We start from the raw sequence: 15,028 nt of genomic DNA, 5'->3' as shown, positions 1-15,028 counted from the left end.
CTGCTGGCCAGCTCCCCGACTCTCTGCGGGCCACGCAGCGCCCCCTGATGGCCTGCAGCCCAGTGCCCTCCCCACCGCCCACCTTGCACTCCTCGGAGACTGGCGGCTGGGGGGGGAAGACCACCTCCTTCTGGGTCTCCCGCAGCAGGCGCTTGAGGTTGGTGTCGTCGAAGGGCAGGTGGGCCACGGCCAACGTGTAGAGGATCACGCCCATGCTCCAGGTATCGGCCAGGAAGGGGTTGTAGGGCAGCCCCAGCAGGATCTCGGGGCAGGCATAGGCGAAGCTGCCGCAGTAGGTCTGGCTTAGGGGGCTGGCGCCTGCCAGCAGCGGGTACGAGGGGCTGGCGGGCGGCTGGGCCTGTGACACCATCTGCTTGGAGAAGCCAAAGTCCGAGATCTTCACGTTCTCCCGCTTGTCCAGCAGCAGGTTCTCCAGCTTCAGGTCCCTGCGGGAGGGAGCGGGGGGTGGGCGGGGGTGTGGGGCTACCCCTAGGGGGCGCCGGGGATGGGGCGCGGGGCCTTTCCCCTCTAGGGGGCGCCAGCTCTGATCCGGCCGCAGGGCAGGGATGGCTGGCTCAGGGAATGGGGCATGGGGCCGTTCCCCTCTAGGGGCACTGGCTGGTGATGCCAGTGGGCAGGGGGGCTCCCAGGGGTCTGTGGGTCCCCCCGAAGGCATGTGGGGTGTCCCCGGGGAAGCCTGTGGAGTGCTTAGTGGGCTTGAGGGGCAGATCCAAGAGGTGGGATGCAGCGTGGCTGGGACTCAGGGCTGGGGAGCTCTGGGGGGGGGGAACGCGGGGGTGGGCAGCCTTGCCCAGCCGGGGCGGGGGCCGCTCGGCTTCATGGCGGTGCCTGGGTGAGAGAATATTCCCCCCCCCCCGCCTTGGCCCTCCAGCTGCATGTGGCGCAGGAGGCAGAAGGGAAGCTGGTAAACTGAGGCACGCTCCGCCCGTGGCGAGGCTGGAGGTGGCAGAGGTGCACCAGGAAAGGCGGGGGCACTGGGGGCTGGCAGTGCCAGGGGAGGGGAATGGCCCAGCCCCCAATGGAGCAGGACCCACTGTAATTCCCAAGCGGCGACAGGCGCCCCCTAGTGGCTGCAGCCTGCGGCTTGGCCCCTCACCGGTGCACGATGCCCTTGCTGTGCAGATAGGCCACGCCCAGGGTGAGCTGCGCGAACCAGCGGCCGGCCAGGGGCTCGGCGCAGGGCCCCGAGTTCTGGATCCACTCGAGGACGTCGCCGCCGGGCGCCAGCTCCATGATGATGTAATGGCGCGACGTGGTCTCGATGGCCTGGTAGAAGGTGATGAGGTACTTGTGGTGCAGACCCTTCATCACCTGTGGGCAGCGAGGGGTTAACGGTGCCCGCCTGCCCCACGGCGCCCCCTGCTCCACAGCCCCACAGTGCCCCCTGCTGAGCCCACAGCGCCCCCTGCTGAGCCCCCTTGGCCTGCCCCTGCCCCACAGTGCCCCCTGCTCCACAGCGCCCCCAGCCCCACAGCGCCCCCTGCTGTTCCCCCCTGGCCTGCCCTCTGCCCCACGGTGCTCCCTGCTCCACAGCGCCCGCTGCCGAGCCTACAGCCCCACAGCGCCCCCTGCCGAGCCCACAGCACCCCCTGCTGTTCCCCCCTGGTCTGCCCCCTGCCCCACAGCACCCCCTGCTGATCCCCCTTGCCGAGCCTACAGCCCCACAGTGCCCCCTGCCGAGCCCACAGCACCCCCTACTTATCCCCCCTGGCCTGCCCCCTGCCCCACAGTGTCCTCAGCTGATCCACCCTGGCCTGCCCCCTGCCCCATGGCACCCCCTGCATAGCCTCCAGCCCCACAGCGCCCCTTGCTGATCCCCCCTCGCCTGCCCCCTGCTGATCCCCCCGCCCGCCCCACAGCACCCCCTGTCCTGCCCCCACAGCATCCCATGACGATCCCGCTTGCCCAGCTCCCCACCCCATGGCACCCCCTGACCAGCACTCCCACCCCACGGCGCTCCCTAGCTACCTGGATCTCACGGGGCAGGAATTTGTTGAGATAGTCCTCAGACGCCTTCTTCTTGGAGATGATTTTGATGGCCACCTTGGCCTTCTGCTTGGTGAAATAGGCCTCGTAGACAATGCCGTAGGAGCCGTGGCCGATGACCTTGCCCAGCTGGTAGCCGTATTGGTCCATGACGGACAGGTAGGGGGCTGAGGGGGCCGTCTCCACCATGGCAGCCTCTCGCCCCTCCGAGGGGACGGGGGGCTTTGTGCGTCCGGTGCCAGAGAGTCTCCCCTCTGGGGGTGGGGCAGGTGATTAGATCCTAGCTGGGACCCCCAATGAAACCCCTGGCCCCCAGTGGGGCTGGGACCTCAATGAGCCAACCCTGGGGCTCTGACCCACCTTAACCCTCCCCCATGGGTCTGTGACCCCCAGGAACCCTCCCACTCCCCACTGGGGCTGTGACCCCCCCCCCAAGAACTGCCCTGGCCTCCCCCGGCTCCCCACTGGGGCTGTGACCCCCGTGAGAAGTGCCCTGGCTTCCCCCGGCTCCCCGCTGGGGCTGTGACCCCCCCCCAAGAACTACCCTGGCCTCCCCCGGCTCCCCACTGGGGCTGTGACCCCCCCCCAAGAACTGCCCTGACCTCCGGGTCCCCACTGGGGCTGTGACCCCACTGACCACTCTCACCTGCTTCACTCTGTCCTCCGACCCGGTGACCAGAATCGCCCCCCAACTCCAGGGTTCCGCCAACATCGCCCCAGTGTTCCGCCGGCCCACATTGGCCGACACCTGTTACCGGGGATACGGGGGGGCAGGGTTCCAGACTGGGGGTGAGCACAGAGGCATTGAGGGGGCCTCAGCATTTGGGGGATACTGAGATATTGGGGGACACTGCAGAGGTCTTTCTTTGTAGGGGGAAGTGGGGCCTTGTTTGGGGATCACGGGGAAATCTGGGGGACGGTGGAGCATTGGGGGACTTATTTGGGGGGCCACAAAAGACCCTCATTTGTGGGGAACCACTGAGGCAATGGAGGGACACTAAGGAATTTGGAGGGGTCTTAAATTGAGGAGGTAATGGGGCATCTGAAGGGCTCATAAATGGGGGTCTCAATTTGGGGAAGCACTGAGAAATTGGGGTTCCTTATATGGGGGCCACTGTTGTATTTGTGTCTCTGACTTTGGGGGGCAGTGCGGTTTTTGGGGCATTTGGGGTCTCTTAATATGGGGGGCCATGGGGCTCAACTTGGGGGAGCACTGAAAAATTGGGGGTCCTTATATGGGGGCCACTGTGGTATTTGGGGCTCTGAATTCGGGGGGGGCACTGGGGTTTTGGGGTCTCTTCATTTGGGGACATGGGGATCAACTTGAGGGAAACTGAGAAATTGGATTGTTTGGGGGGCCATTGGGATTTTGGGGGTTCAATTTGGGGGTCACTGAGAAATTGGGGGGTTAGATTGGGGCCAATGTGGAATTTGGGGCTCTTAATTTGTGGGATAATGGGGTCTGTAGGGGACCGTTATATGGGGGAGACCAGCTGCCACCTCCCCATTTGCTGCCCCGCCCCCCCAACATTGACCCTCCTGGAAACAGCTGCCTGGCCCTTTAAGAGCGTGCGGGGCCGGGCCCTCTCAGGCGCCGGACGTGCGTCACGCTCTGGGCACGAAGCCCGCCGGGGGCGCTGAGGGCGGAAGTAGGGGACGGACGTGGCTCGGGCTGTCTTGGTGATCGCCTGAAGGACCCCGACGCGTTTTGGTCCCTGGCTCCGCCCAGGGAGGGATCCCGGCGGTGGGGTCTGCGCTCCCTGTTGGTGCGAATCTGGGGGAGCCGGCCTGGGGGGCGGCCAGCGGCGGGGAGCGGAGCGGGGGGACCCCAGGATCAGGCGCCGGGAAGGATGCTCTAGAGCCGCGAGGCCCCCAGGCTGGGTGCAGTTGTCTGGCTGCTTGCCTGCTGCTAGGGACACCCCGCTGCCGGGCGCGGGGCCACGAGACCTTCCAGGCGGCAGGCGCGGCCCGGGCAGCCTCCGGTCAGCGGGGCGGGTCAGTGGTAGGGGGGCGCGAGGACCCCAGAGGAGTCAGTGGGGGGCGGGGCGCGAGGACCCCAGGCAGGGGGCGGATCAGTGGGGGAGGCGCGAGGACCTCGGGGGGGTGTCAGTGGGGGGCGGGGCTTGAGGACCCTGATCCCTGTGTGCCGGGTTGGGTTGTTTTCAGAATGTTTTCCATGTGTAGTGTGCGTGCCTCAGTTTCCCCGACGTGCTGCACGAAGAACGAGGGGGAGGGGCTGGCATCTGTGCAGAAGGCTCCAGAGATCCAAGGAAACTGAGGCACTTGCTATCTGAACACAAATAGTCTGAAAACCCCCCGCTTCCTCCCGCCCTGGGCCGGCGGGGCTCTCAGGAGCTCTGTCCGGCCCCTCGAGTGTGGGCACCACGAGGGCGTTCGGGTCGATGGCGGCCCCAAGCTGGCACCATGGGCACTTTGCCAGTCTCCGGTGCCACTGGGACAAGGCGGGTCAGAGGAGCAAATCTCTAGGCTTGTTTGCCAGGGGCGTCTTACGCGCCAATTTCAGGTCCGGCACCAGGGTGGGCGTGCAGGGTAGAGGTCTCAGGAGCACAGGTTGGCGTGATCCAGGGATACCCCATGGCTAGAGCACCGCTGGGCGTGGCTGGGGGCTCTGGCATTGGGTGCTGACCATCCCAGGTGGGTGAGAACCCAGGTGTCCTGAGGACCTGGCTTCACTTCCTCTCTTCCCTTGTCTCCTGCCTTCCTTCTCCAGACCCCGCCCCATCTCCCCCTTCCCTGCCCACCCCATGGCTCCCCACCAGCCCTGGCTGCTGCTCCTCCTGCTGGCCTCCTGGCCACCCCCGGGCTCCTCTGAGACCCGCTACCAGCCCGGGGACCCCGTCGTGCTCTACGTCAACAAGGTGGGGCCCTACCACAACCCCCAGGAGACCTACCACTACTACCAGCTGCCCGTGTGCTCTCCGGAAAAGATCCGTCATAAGAGCCTGAGCCTTGGGGAGGTCCTGGATGGGGACCGCATGGCCGAGTCCATGTATCAGATCCGCTTCCGAGAGAGCGTCGAGAAGACGGTCCTGTGCGTGAAGACGCTCACGCTGGATCAGGTAGACTGGGCCTGGATGCCTGGGTCCCATTCCTGGATCAAGGAGGGCGAGCCTGGGTCGATGGATTTAGAGCAGGAACTGGGACCACCTAGCTTCTGTCCCAGGAACAGGGCATGGGAGCTCAGATCAGGAGCCAGGACTCCTGGGTTCTGGCCCCGGCTCTGGGAGGGGAGCGGGGTCTAGTCGTTAGAGCATGGGGGCCTGGGAGCCAGGTCTCCTGGGTTATGTACCCAGCTCTTGGATGGGAGTGGGGGCTAGTGCGTGGGGACTGGGAGCCAGGACTCCTGGGTTCTGTCCACAGCTCTGGGAGGGGAGTGGGGTCTAGTGGGAAAGACCAGGAGGGGCTGGGCACCAGGACTCCTGGGTCCTACCCCGTCTGTCTCCCGGCAGGTGGAGCGCCTGCGGCAGGCCATTGAGGAGCTGTACTACTTTGAGTTCATGGTGGACGACATCCCGCTGCGAGGGTTCGTGGGGTACATGGAGGAAAGTGGCTTTCTGCCCCACAGCCACAAGATCGGGCTGTGGACCCATCTGGACTTCCACCTGGAGTGGAACGGCGACCGCATCATCTACGCCAACGTCAGCGTGCGGGACGTCAAGCCACACAGCCTGGATGACGTCCGTGGGCCTGGGCCCCTCTCCCTGACCCACACCTACAGTGTCCGCTGGTCCGAGACAGCCTCGGAGCGGCGGGGGGAGCGGCGGGGCCGGGGGGATGATGGGGGCTTCTTCCCCCGCACCCTGGAGATCCACTGGCTCTCCATTATCAACTCCATGGTGCTGGTCTTTCTTCTAGTGGGCTTCGTGGTGGTCATCCTCATGCGGGTGCTGAAGAACGACCTGGCCCGGTACAACCTGGACGAAGAAGCTTCCTCCTCCTCCTCCGGGGATGACTTCGACCACGGCGACAACGGCTGGAAGATCATCCACACCGATGTCTTCCGCTTCCCGCCCTGCCGCAGCCTCCTCTGCGCTGTCCTGGGCGTGGGCAGCCAGTTCCTGGCACTGGGCACGGGCATCATCGCCATGGCCCTGCTGGGCATGTTCAACGTCCACCGGCACGGTGCCATCAACTCCGCCGCCATCCTGCTCTACGCCCTGACCTGCTGCATCTCCGGCTACGTCTCCAGCAACTTCTACCGGCAGGTCGGGGGTGAGCGCTGGGTCTGGAACATCGTGCTGACCACCAGCCTCTTCTCCGGTGAGGCCCTGGAGCCCTCCATCTCTGCCCAGGTTCCCCGGGGGTCCTCTTGCCCAGGGTAGGCGGGTTGGGTGCGCCAGGTGGGTCTGTGGGTTGTGTAGGGTCTCTATGGCCTCCTGGGGTGATAGGTTGCGCCTTTTGGTCCCTCTAGAGAGGTCTCTATGATTCCGGTGGGAAGCAGAGAGAGTCTTTCTGGTCACCCTTTGGAAGTCTCTGTGGTCCCCTGGAGGAGGTGGTCTGGGTCTCTCTGGTCCCCCTTGGGGAGACTCTATGGACCCTTGGGGAAGGTGGTTTGGGTCTCATTGGTCCCTCTGACCTGCCCCCTATTCTCCCAGCCCCCTTCTTCGTGACGTGGAGCGTGGTGAACTCGGTGCACTGGGCTAATGGCTCGACACAGGCCCTGCCGGCCACCACCATCCTGCTGCTGCTGACGGTCTGGCTGCTGGTGGGCTTCCCCCTCACTGTTATCGGGGGCATCTTCGGCAAAAACCGGGCCGGCCCCTTCGACGCACCCTGCCGCACCAAGAACATCGCCCGCGAGATCCCACCACAGCCCTGGTACAAGGCCACGCTGGTGCACATGACCATTGGGGGCTTCCTGCCCTTCAGGTGAGCCCCACCCCCCGCTTTCTGTGTGCCTGCCACCTCACTTCCTGCCCTTCCGGTGAGCACCCCCTCCACTTCCTGTCTGCCATGCTCTCCATAGGAGGCGCCACTGATTCCTGTCTTACCCCTCATTGCCACTTCCAGCCTCACGGGTTGGCACTTTCGTTTTCCCGCTTCCTCTTACCTAGACAGTCATGTCACTTTCTCCCGAGGATGCCACTTCCTGTCTCGCCCTTCCCACTTCCTGTTTTTTGGGCACGTGATGACATCACCTCCTTGGCATGAGCCAATCACATCCCTTCACCTCTCCAGCTGGACTATTTGATCCCCCGAACAGTGGGATCCCACCTCTGCCCCCCAGCTGACCCTGTCTCTCTCTTACCCTCCAGTGCCATTTCTGTGGAGCTCTACTACATCTTTGCCACGGTGTGGGGCCGGGAGCAGTACACCCTCTACGGCATCCTCTTCTTTGTCTTCGCCATCTTGCTGAGCGTGGGCGCCTGCATCTCCATCGCCCTCACCTACTTCCAGCTCTCGGGCGAGGACTACCACTGGTGGTGGCGCTCGGTGCTCAGCGCCGGCTCCACCGGCGTCTTCATCTTCCTCTACTCCGTCTTCTACTACTCGCGCCGCTCCAACATGTCGGGTGCGGTGCAGACCGTGGAGTTCTTCGGCTACTCCCTCCTCACTGGCTACGTCTTCTTCCTCATGTTGGGCACCGTCTCCTTCTTCGCCTCGCTCAAGTTTATCCGCTACATCTATGTCAACCTCAAGATGGACTGAGGGACCCTCTCCAGTTGGCCATGGTTAAATATGACTTCCCTTAAAGATCTCTCTCATTGGCTGGGGCTTCTATGGAGTTCCCTTCTCATTGGCCATGACGCTTGGCCAGATGGTGGATAAAAATGGCGCTCTTAAAGATCTCTTCTCTCATTGGCTGTAATGTCTGACCAGTCAGCGAGTATGGATCCCCTAGGGATCTCTTCTCATTGGCTGTAATGTCTGGCCAGTCAGCGGCTATGGATCCTCCAAAGAGCTCCCCTTCCATCGGCTGGGACTGTTACAGAGCTCCCCTCCCATTGACCAAGATGTTCAGCCAATTGGCCGGCATGGCAAAAAATGGCAACCCTAAAAAGCGCCCCTCCCATTGGCTGAGACCATTAAGGATCTTACCCTCCTATTGGCTGAAATGTCTGGTCAGTCACAGGGCACCATTAAAGATTGCCCCACCTCCATCATTGCCCTTCATTGGGTAGGATGATCAGCCGACTGACCAGTTCACTGTCAGTGGGTGGGCAGCTCTAAAGTTCTCCCGTGATGGGGGACCAGCTACTCCACTCAGGATGACTGGCCAATCAGGTGATGGGAATGGACTGACTGGCCAAGGGCGGGGTCAGTCTGACAGATCAAGACTCACCCCTTGAGGGCGGAGGGGGCAGGTGTCCAGTTCCCTGGATCCCCGTGAGATTCCCTCGGGGGGGTAAAGCTTGGAAGTGGATCCCTCCCAAAGGGGGAGGCACAGGCAGATCCCACATGGGGCTGGGAGTGGATCCCCGTGTGAGCTCCCTGCATGCTGTTGGGGCAGATTGTGGATCCCTGGTGGATCTGCTGGATCCACCTGGGGTTGAGAGTGGAAGTGGATCCCCTGCAGCCAGCTGGCTCCCCTCTTGGGGATGGGCCCCCACGCCTAGCTGGATCCCCTGATAGGGTCCCCCACAGATAGCTGGATCCCCCTGGTAGAATGCTAGCAGAGGGAGGCCAGATTCCTTGTGGGGCTGGGAGCAGATCCTATGATGAGATCCCTGGGCGGGAGGAGGAGATCCCCCATGGGCAATTGGCTGGATCCCTGGGGGCTTCCCCAGATCAACTGGATCCCATGTGGGGTTGGCGGTAGATCTCCCCATGGCAAGCAGGATTGCCTGATAAGATCCCCTCTTGGTGGCACAGATCACAGGGGGGTCAGGATCTAATGGAGAGCAGATTCCGTGTAGGGCTGGCAAAGTATCCCAGAGACCTCAGCGGGGAGGGGATATACCCCACAACCCCCCACCCCCATTGCTGGCTGTGTGCCGACACCTGTAGTGCTATTGATATATATAGGGGGGCTCGCGGGTAGCGGGGGGGCTGGGGCAATTGAATATTTTATTTTTATTTGATTTGGTTGGTTCTGATGATTTCTTTGTACAGATCTCGGAATAAACTTTGTTAATAAAAATTAGTGTGGTGGTGTCTATAGGACCCAGGAGTCCTGGGTCCTGCCTCCCCTCCCAGAGCCGAGGCTAGAACCCGGGGTCTAACCACTGGATGCTGCTCCCTTCCCAGAACCAGGGAGAGAACCCAGGAGTCCTGGCGCCCAGCAGTGCGGCGCGGAAGGGGTTAACTCCCGGCCTTTCTCCTGGGCTGCGGCGAGTCTTCCTGGGCCACAGAAGGGCGGGGCATGACTGGCGGGGCCTAGGGCCGCTCTATCTCCCGGAAGCCGGGACTCGTCTGCTCCTCTCTACTCCCCCCACGTGCTGCTGTGCGGGACTCGCTGGCTGCCGAGTCCCGGCCCCTCCCCCTGGCCTGAGCCCCCCATTGCCGGGCCCCTCCCCCATTGCGCCCCCCCCGGCCTGCGCCCCCCATTGTAGGGCCCCTCCCCCGCTGGTGCCCCCCCCCCCACTGTCCCCTCGATGGAGCCCGGCGGGCTGGGCCGGGTCCTGTCCGACCTGCTGCAGCCAGACAACGCCCTGATCCAGCAGGTGGGGGGGAGAGGACGCTGGGGGGAGCTGGCCTCACTGTGGGGCTGGGGGTATTGGGAAGGGAGTGCTGGGGGGCGCTGGGTTGGGGGGCAGGGGGATCTGGGCCCCTCCGTGACAATCTCTGCTCCCCCCCCCAAGGCCACGGCCCAGCTGCGTGAGGCCTTCAGACACCCCGAGGTGCTGCCCCAGCTCTGCCAGCTGCTGGCAGGGGCCCCGGACCCCCAGGTGAGTGACCCCCCCCTAGGGGATCCCCCCTCCCCCTCCGGGATCCCCGTCACCTTGTCTGACTCCCTCTGCTCAGGGGATCCCCGCCCCCTTCCCCTCCCCTGTCCGGCCCCCCCCCCGCTCTCTGCCCCCCAGATCCGGCAACTGGCAGCCGTGCTCCTCCGCCGGCGTCTCACCAAGCACTGGCGGAAGCTGAACCCCGAGGAGCAGGACAGGTGGGTGCTGGGGCGCGAGGGGTTCCCCCCTCCCTGTCTGATGGGGCTGGGGTTCACCCTGCCTGACCCCCCCTTTCTCTCTCTCTCTCTCTCAGGCTGAAGAGCTTGGTTCTGGGAGCCCTGCAGCAGGAAGCAGAGTGAGTGTTGGGGGGGCGATTTCCTGCCCCACAGCCCCCTCCACAGCCCCCTTCCCCTCCAGCAGGAAATGGAGGATTTGGGGAGGCCTCTCCTGCCCCTCCCCCCATCTCTGCAGTCCCTGGACCCCCTGTCCCCACCCCCCTAGCTCCCACTGCCCTGTCCCTCCATCCCTGCAACCCCAGAGCCCCCTGCCCCCCATTACCCTTGCAATTCCAAACAGTGTGGGTGTCCCCCAAAGCCCTCCTGGGTCCCCCCTCTATCCCCCGCACCCACCCAACATGTCCCCCACCTGTGTCTTCCCCCCCCCAGGCACCAGGTCTCCGTGGCCCTGGCCCAGCTGGCCGCGCTGCTTCTGCGGCACCAGGGGCTGGAGCGCTGGCCCCAGCTCCTGCAGCTCATCCAGCAGGGGGTGCGCGGCCCCGACCCCCACCACCGCCAGGTAGGGGGGGCTCCAGCTGGGGGAGCGGGGCAGGGAGCAGGGCCAGGCTGTCTTTCAAACTCTGAACCCCGGTCGATGGAGCTGCTGGTTCTGGGAACCTGGTTGGGGGGCTCCGATCTCGGGGAGGCCAGTTGGGGATTGAGGGGGGGGGGCCGTCAGGGGACTGTGATTGGGGGGGAGGGCAGGCGGGGATTGAGGGGGGGCATCAGGGGACTGTGATTGGGGGGGAGGGCAGGCAGGGATTGAGGGGGGGTGTCGGGACTGTGATTGGGGGGGAGGGCAGGCGGGGATAGGTGGGAGGCTGTGATTTGGGGAGTTGGTAGGTGGGGGGCTCTGACCCACAGGGTCTCCCTCCCCCGCAGATCTCGCTGCTGGTGCTGAGCTCGGCTCTGGAGTCGGACCCTGAGGCCTTCACCCCCCACTACACCGCCCTGCTGCGTCTCTTCCACAGCGCCCTGGGCCAGCGCGGCCAGCCGGGGGCGCTCTACTATAGCCTGCGGGGGCTGGCAGCCATGGCCGCCGGGCTGGGCTCCGACCACCTGGTGAGCCCCGGCCCCCTGAGCCTCCACCTTCCCCACATCCCCCTGAGCCCCTGCCTGGCCCCATCCATCCCCCTGAGCCCCCCCACCTTCCCCATGCACCCCTGAGCACCTGCCTGGCCCCACCGTCCCCCTGAGTCCCCCACCTCCCCCTGAGCCCCTGCCTGGCCCCACTGTCTCCCTGAATCCCCCACCTCCCCCTGAGCCCCCCACCTTCCCCAGGCACCCCTGAGCCCCCCGAGCCCCCTTCCCACCCCCGCCTTCCCCACGTGCCCTTGAGCCCCCACCCATCCCCTGAGCCCCCTGCCCGCCCCGCCTTCCCCACGCGCCCCTGAGCCCCTCACCAACTCCACACACCCCAGAACTCACCATCCCTCCTGAGCCCCTCACCAGAGCCCCCTATGCGCCAGAACCCCCTGGGCCTCCTATCTGTCCCCCACCGTGCCCTGTTCCCCGGAACCCACCGATCCCTCATCCCCCCTATCCCCCGACTCCCCCAGCCATTCCCTCCTCCTGCCTCCAGGAGATGGGGGGATCCCTGTATCTCGGGGGGTCCCCCCTCATCCCGTCTGTCTCCACCCCCCCAGAATCTCATGCGCTCCCTGGTCCCGAAGATTATCTCGGCCGTCAGGCAGCTGATTCCCGTTAACGAGGTGAGGGGGGGAATGAGGGGTTATTGGGGGGCACTGGCATGGGGGCGGGGCTGGGGGGGTTGTATGGCGTGTCGAGGCCCCTGACTCGGGTGTGTCCGGCCCCCCCCAGGTGCACGCCAGCGAAGCCATGGAGGTCTTTGACGAGCTGATGGAGAGCGAAGTCTCAGTCATTGTCCAGCATCTCTCCGACGTCGTCGGCTTCTGCCTGGAGGTGAGCCAGGGAACCCGGGGGGCCGCGAGCCCCCTCCAGCCCGCAGGGGGACCCAAGCATCCAGGTGGCCGCGAGCCCCCTCCCCCTCCGCAGGGGGACTCAGGCATCTGGGCAACTCCCTGAACACACACACCCGCACGGCCGCTCGCACACGCAGCTTCACAGGGTTACAGAGATCCCTTCTGGGGAACCCAGGCATCCGGGCAATTCCATGAGCCCCATTCCCCCAGCGGGGAACCCAGGTGTCCGGGCAGTGCCAATGGTTGCTCCTCTCCCCAGGTGGCGTCGAACCGGGCGCTGGGGGACGCGCTGCGGGTGAAGGCGCTTTCCACCCTCAGCTTCCTCATCAAACTGCGGGGCAAGGTAGGTGGGCCGGGGGGCTCAGGGGGATGAGGATTGGAGTTCGGGGAGTGCTGGCTGGCTGGGAGGAATGAGGGGGGGCCGGCTGGCGTGGGGGGTTGGGATTGGGGGGGCTGGGGGCGGGTTCAGGGCTCGGGGCTCAGGTTCTCCCCCCCGCAGGCTGTGCTGAAGCAGCGGCTGCTGCCCCCCGTGCTGGACGCCCTGTTCCCCATCCTGAGCGCGGAGCCCCCCCCGGGGCAGCTGGACGCCGAGGACCAGGAGGGCGAGGACGAGGGGGACGAGGCCCAGACCCCCAAACATGTGGCCGCCCAGGTGAGCCCCCCAATGCCCCCCCTGCGCTGGGGGAGGGCTGAGGAGCCCGGGGGGAGGGAACCCCTGGCTGGTACGGGGGGAGGGGGGGAATCCGGAGCCATCGCCCCCCGTCACCCTCATTTCTCCCTCCAGGTGATCGACATGCTGGCCCTGCACCTGCCCCCTGAGAAACTCTTCCCCCAGCTGGTGAGAGCCTGGGGGGCAGGACTGTGGCTGGGGGCAAGGCCTGTGGCTGGCTGGGGGCAGGCTGTGTGGCTGGTTGTGGGGTGGGCCAGTGACATGGCAGGAGTGGGACCAGCTGGGGGCGGGGCTGGGGCTGGCTGGTGAGGTGAGGCAGGGGGTGGGGCCATGGGGGTGGGGTGGGACCTGTGGCTGGCTGGAGGGGTGAGGCTGGGGCAGGGGGCGGGGCCTGTGGCTGCCTGGAGGGGTGAGGCTGGGGCAGGGGGCGGGGCCATTGGAGTTGAGCGGGGCCTGTGGCTGGCTGGGGGGGCAGGTAACAACCCAACCTCTTCTGTCCACCCCCAGATGCCGCACCTGGAGCCGGCCCTGCGGAGCCCCCAGCCCTACCAGCGCAAGGCCGGGCTCATGGTGGTGGCGGTGCTGGCCGAGGGCTGTGGGGATCACATCCGCACCAGGTGGGCTGTTCCCTGGGGGGGCTGTGCGGGTGGGGGAGGGAGACACGCTGTGGGGTGCTGACTTCATGCGGGGGGGTGAATCCTGCTGGGGGGCCCATTTCTGCTCTGGGGGCCACTGGACTCAGCAGCAGGGGGCTGGGTACGCAGCGTTGTCCTGTCCCCCAGGGGGATCGCCGCTGGTGGCCCTATGGGGCATAGGACACAGGCTCGGCAGAGCCCATTGCGATCGGGCGAGGGAGGCTTGTTTTGGGGGGCCCCTGACTGGCCCCTTCTGCCCCACCAGGCACCTACAGCCCCTGCTGGGGGTGATTTGCCGGTCGCTGGCCGACGAGAGCCTAGTGGTGCGGAGTGCGGCCCTCTTCGCCCTGGGGCAGTTCTCGGAGAACCTGCAGGTCGGGGGGCTGGGGGTGGGAGTGGGGGGGGCAAGGGGTGATGGGAGGGGGCCGGGGCAGGGAGGGGTACCATGGGGTCACAGGGTTATTGGGGGGGCTGGGGGAGATTGGGGGTCACAGGGTGATGGGGGGGCTAGGGCTGGGGTAAGGAAGGGGCACCAGGGGATTATGGGGAAATCGGGAGGGAGGCTGGGGCAAGGAGGCACGACTGGGGGGCCTGGGTGGATGGAAGGGGTGCTGGCGTAAGGGGGGGTCATGGGGTGATGGGGGGGACCTCTGACTGACTCTCCCCCTCCCCCCCCAGCCCGACATCACGGCCTATGTGGGGGAGGTGCTGCCGCTGCTGCTGTCCTACCTCGGGGGGGTGGAGCTGGCACGGGGGGGCCACCTGGCCAAGGCCTACTACGCCTTGGAGAACTTCGTGGAGAGTCTCGGTGAGGACCCTGGCGTCCGGGAAAGCTCCCTGCCCCTGTCCTGGCTGGGGGACCCTGGGGTCCAGGTCACCCCCTTCTTTCTTCAGTTGGGGAACCCAGGGGTCCGGGTGCACCACCCCATTCCCCTACCTGCCTGCTGGAGAACCCAGGCATCCGGGACACCCAGGTGCCCCTGACCCCCGGCTGAGGAGCCGCCGCCCCCCCCCCTCCCCCCCAACCCAGGTGTCCGGGCAGGGCTGTAAACTCCCCTCACGCAGGAGCCGGGATCGAGCCGTTCCTGCCGGTGCTGATGGAGCAGACGCTGGGGACCCTGCGCGCCCCGGGGGGGCCCCGCCCCAAGGAGCTGGCCATCAGCGCGCTGGGGGCCATCGGTGAGTGACCCCCCCCCCGAACCGACCCCCCTCCTCAGCTTCCCCCCCACGGCCCCCTGGGGCCATGGGTGAGTGACCCCGCCCTCAGCTCCTCCCCACGGACCCCTGGGACCATGGGTGAGTGACCCCCCCCACCTCGGCTCCCCTCCATGGCCCCCCAAACCGCCCCCCACAGTCCCTTGGGGCCATGGGTGAGTGACCTCCCCGAACAGCCCCCCCTCGGCTCCCCCCACGGCCCCCTGGGACCATGGGTGAGTGACCCCCCTGAACCGCCCCCCTCAGCTGCTCCCCCTCACTCCTCCCCACTATCCTAGGGGCCAATGGCGAGTGACTCCCAGGCCCCCTTGGACCCCCAGCCCCCCTGCGCTCAGCATCTCCCCCGTGGTCAGGTCCATGTGTCCATCTGACCCCGGGTCTGTCCGTCTGTCGCAGCCTCGGCTGCCCAGCGCGCCATGGGGCCGTATCTGCCCCA

At 66.0% G+C, this 15,028-nt stretch overlaps 3 protein-coding genes across 3 annotated transcripts in view; 2 read left to right on the top strand and 1 right to left on the bottom strand.

Annotated features, from left to right (window-relative positions):
• TSSK4 (testis specific serine kinase 4) overlaps positions 1-2,196 on the bottom strand; it is a gene marked incomplete at its 3' end in the record, with an annotated part of 2,933 nt that extends 737 nt beyond the window's left edge. The window contains exons 1-3 of the mRNA XM_026658443.1: positions 1,990-2,196; positions 1,118-1,332; positions 83-446 (exon numbers count right to left, since the gene is read on the bottom strand). Coding sequence (XP_026514228.1) covers positions 83-446; positions 1,118-1,332; positions 1,990-2,196 — 786 coding nt within the window. The remainder of the gene's footprint in view (positions 1-82; positions 447-1,117; positions 1,333-1,989) is intronic.
• A 1,936-nt stretch (positions 2,197-4,132) lies between these two features.
• Positions 4,133-7,696, top strand: TM9SF1 (transmembrane 9 superfamily member 1). The gene is made up of 4 exons (XM_029913080.1): positions 4,133-5,087; positions 5,478-6,288; positions 6,624-6,897; positions 7,284-7,696. Exons 1-4 carry the CDS (start codon positions 4,773-4,775, stop codon positions 7,675-7,677), a joined length of 1,794 nt encoding a protein of 597 aa, XP_029768940.1. The 5' UTR covers positions 4,133-4,772; the 3' UTR covers positions 7,678-7,696.
• Positions 7,697-9,518: 1,822 nt separating this feature from the next.
• The window catches only part of IPO4 (importin 4), an 11,751-nt gene continuing 6,241 nt past the window's right edge, over positions 9,519-15,028 (top strand). Inside the window, exons 1-16 of the mRNA XM_029913081.1 lie at positions 9,519-9,632; positions 9,771-9,857; positions 9,993-10,072; positions 10,168-10,209; positions 10,520-10,649; positions 11,012-11,191; positions 11,776-11,841; positions 11,951-12,052; positions 12,332-12,415; positions 12,572-12,724; positions 12,857-12,910; positions 13,250-13,359; positions 13,643-13,751; positions 14,056-14,185; positions 14,443-14,556; positions 14,989-15,027. Coding sequence (XP_029768941.1) covers positions 9,564-9,632; positions 9,771-9,857; positions 9,993-10,072; positions 10,168-10,209; positions 10,520-10,649; positions 11,012-11,191; positions 11,776-11,841; positions 11,951-12,052; positions 12,332-12,415; positions 12,572-12,724; positions 12,857-12,910; positions 13,250-13,359; positions 13,643-13,751; positions 14,056-14,185; positions 14,443-14,556; positions 14,989-15,027 — 1,549 coding nt within the window. The 5' untranslated portion in view covers positions 9,519-9,563. The remainder of the gene's footprint in view (positions 9,633-9,770; positions 9,858-9,992; positions 10,073-10,167; positions 10,210-10,519; positions 10,650-11,011; positions 11,192-11,775; positions 11,842-11,950; positions 12,053-12,331; positions 12,416-12,571; positions 12,725-12,856; positions 12,911-13,249; positions 13,360-13,642; positions 13,752-14,055; positions 14,186-14,442; positions 14,557-14,988; position 15,028) is intronic.

Source organism: Terrapene carolina, unplaced genomic scaffold (genome assembly GCF_002925995.2).
Source record: "Terrapene carolina triunguis isolate 2854851 unplaced genomic scaffold, T_m_triunguis-2.0 Scaffold444, whole genome shotgun sequence".
In the NCBI taxonomy this organism is placed as follows: Eukaryota; Metazoa; Chordata; order Testudines; family Emydidae; genus Terrapene; species Terrapene triunguis.
Note: the sequence above shows the minus strand (reverse complement) of the source record. Positions and strands in the feature narration are given on the sequence as shown.

What these genes read in the sequence shown, in the direction of transcription:
- TM9SF1 (XM_029913080.1), top strand. Translation starts at nt 4,773, where the DNA reads ATGGCTCCCCACCAGCCCTGGCTGCTGCTCCTCCTGCTGGCCTCCTGG. An exon ending in AGACGCTCACGCTGGATCAG is followed by an intron (nt 5,088 to 5,477) that starts GTAGACTGGGCC and finishes GTCTCCCGGCAG; the next exon opens with GTGGAGCGCCTGCGGCAGGC. An exon ending in GACCACCAGCCTCTTCTCCG is followed by an intron (nt 6,289 to 6,623) that starts GTGAGGCCCTGG and finishes CTATTCTCCCAG; the next exon opens with CCCCCTTCTTCGTGACGTGG.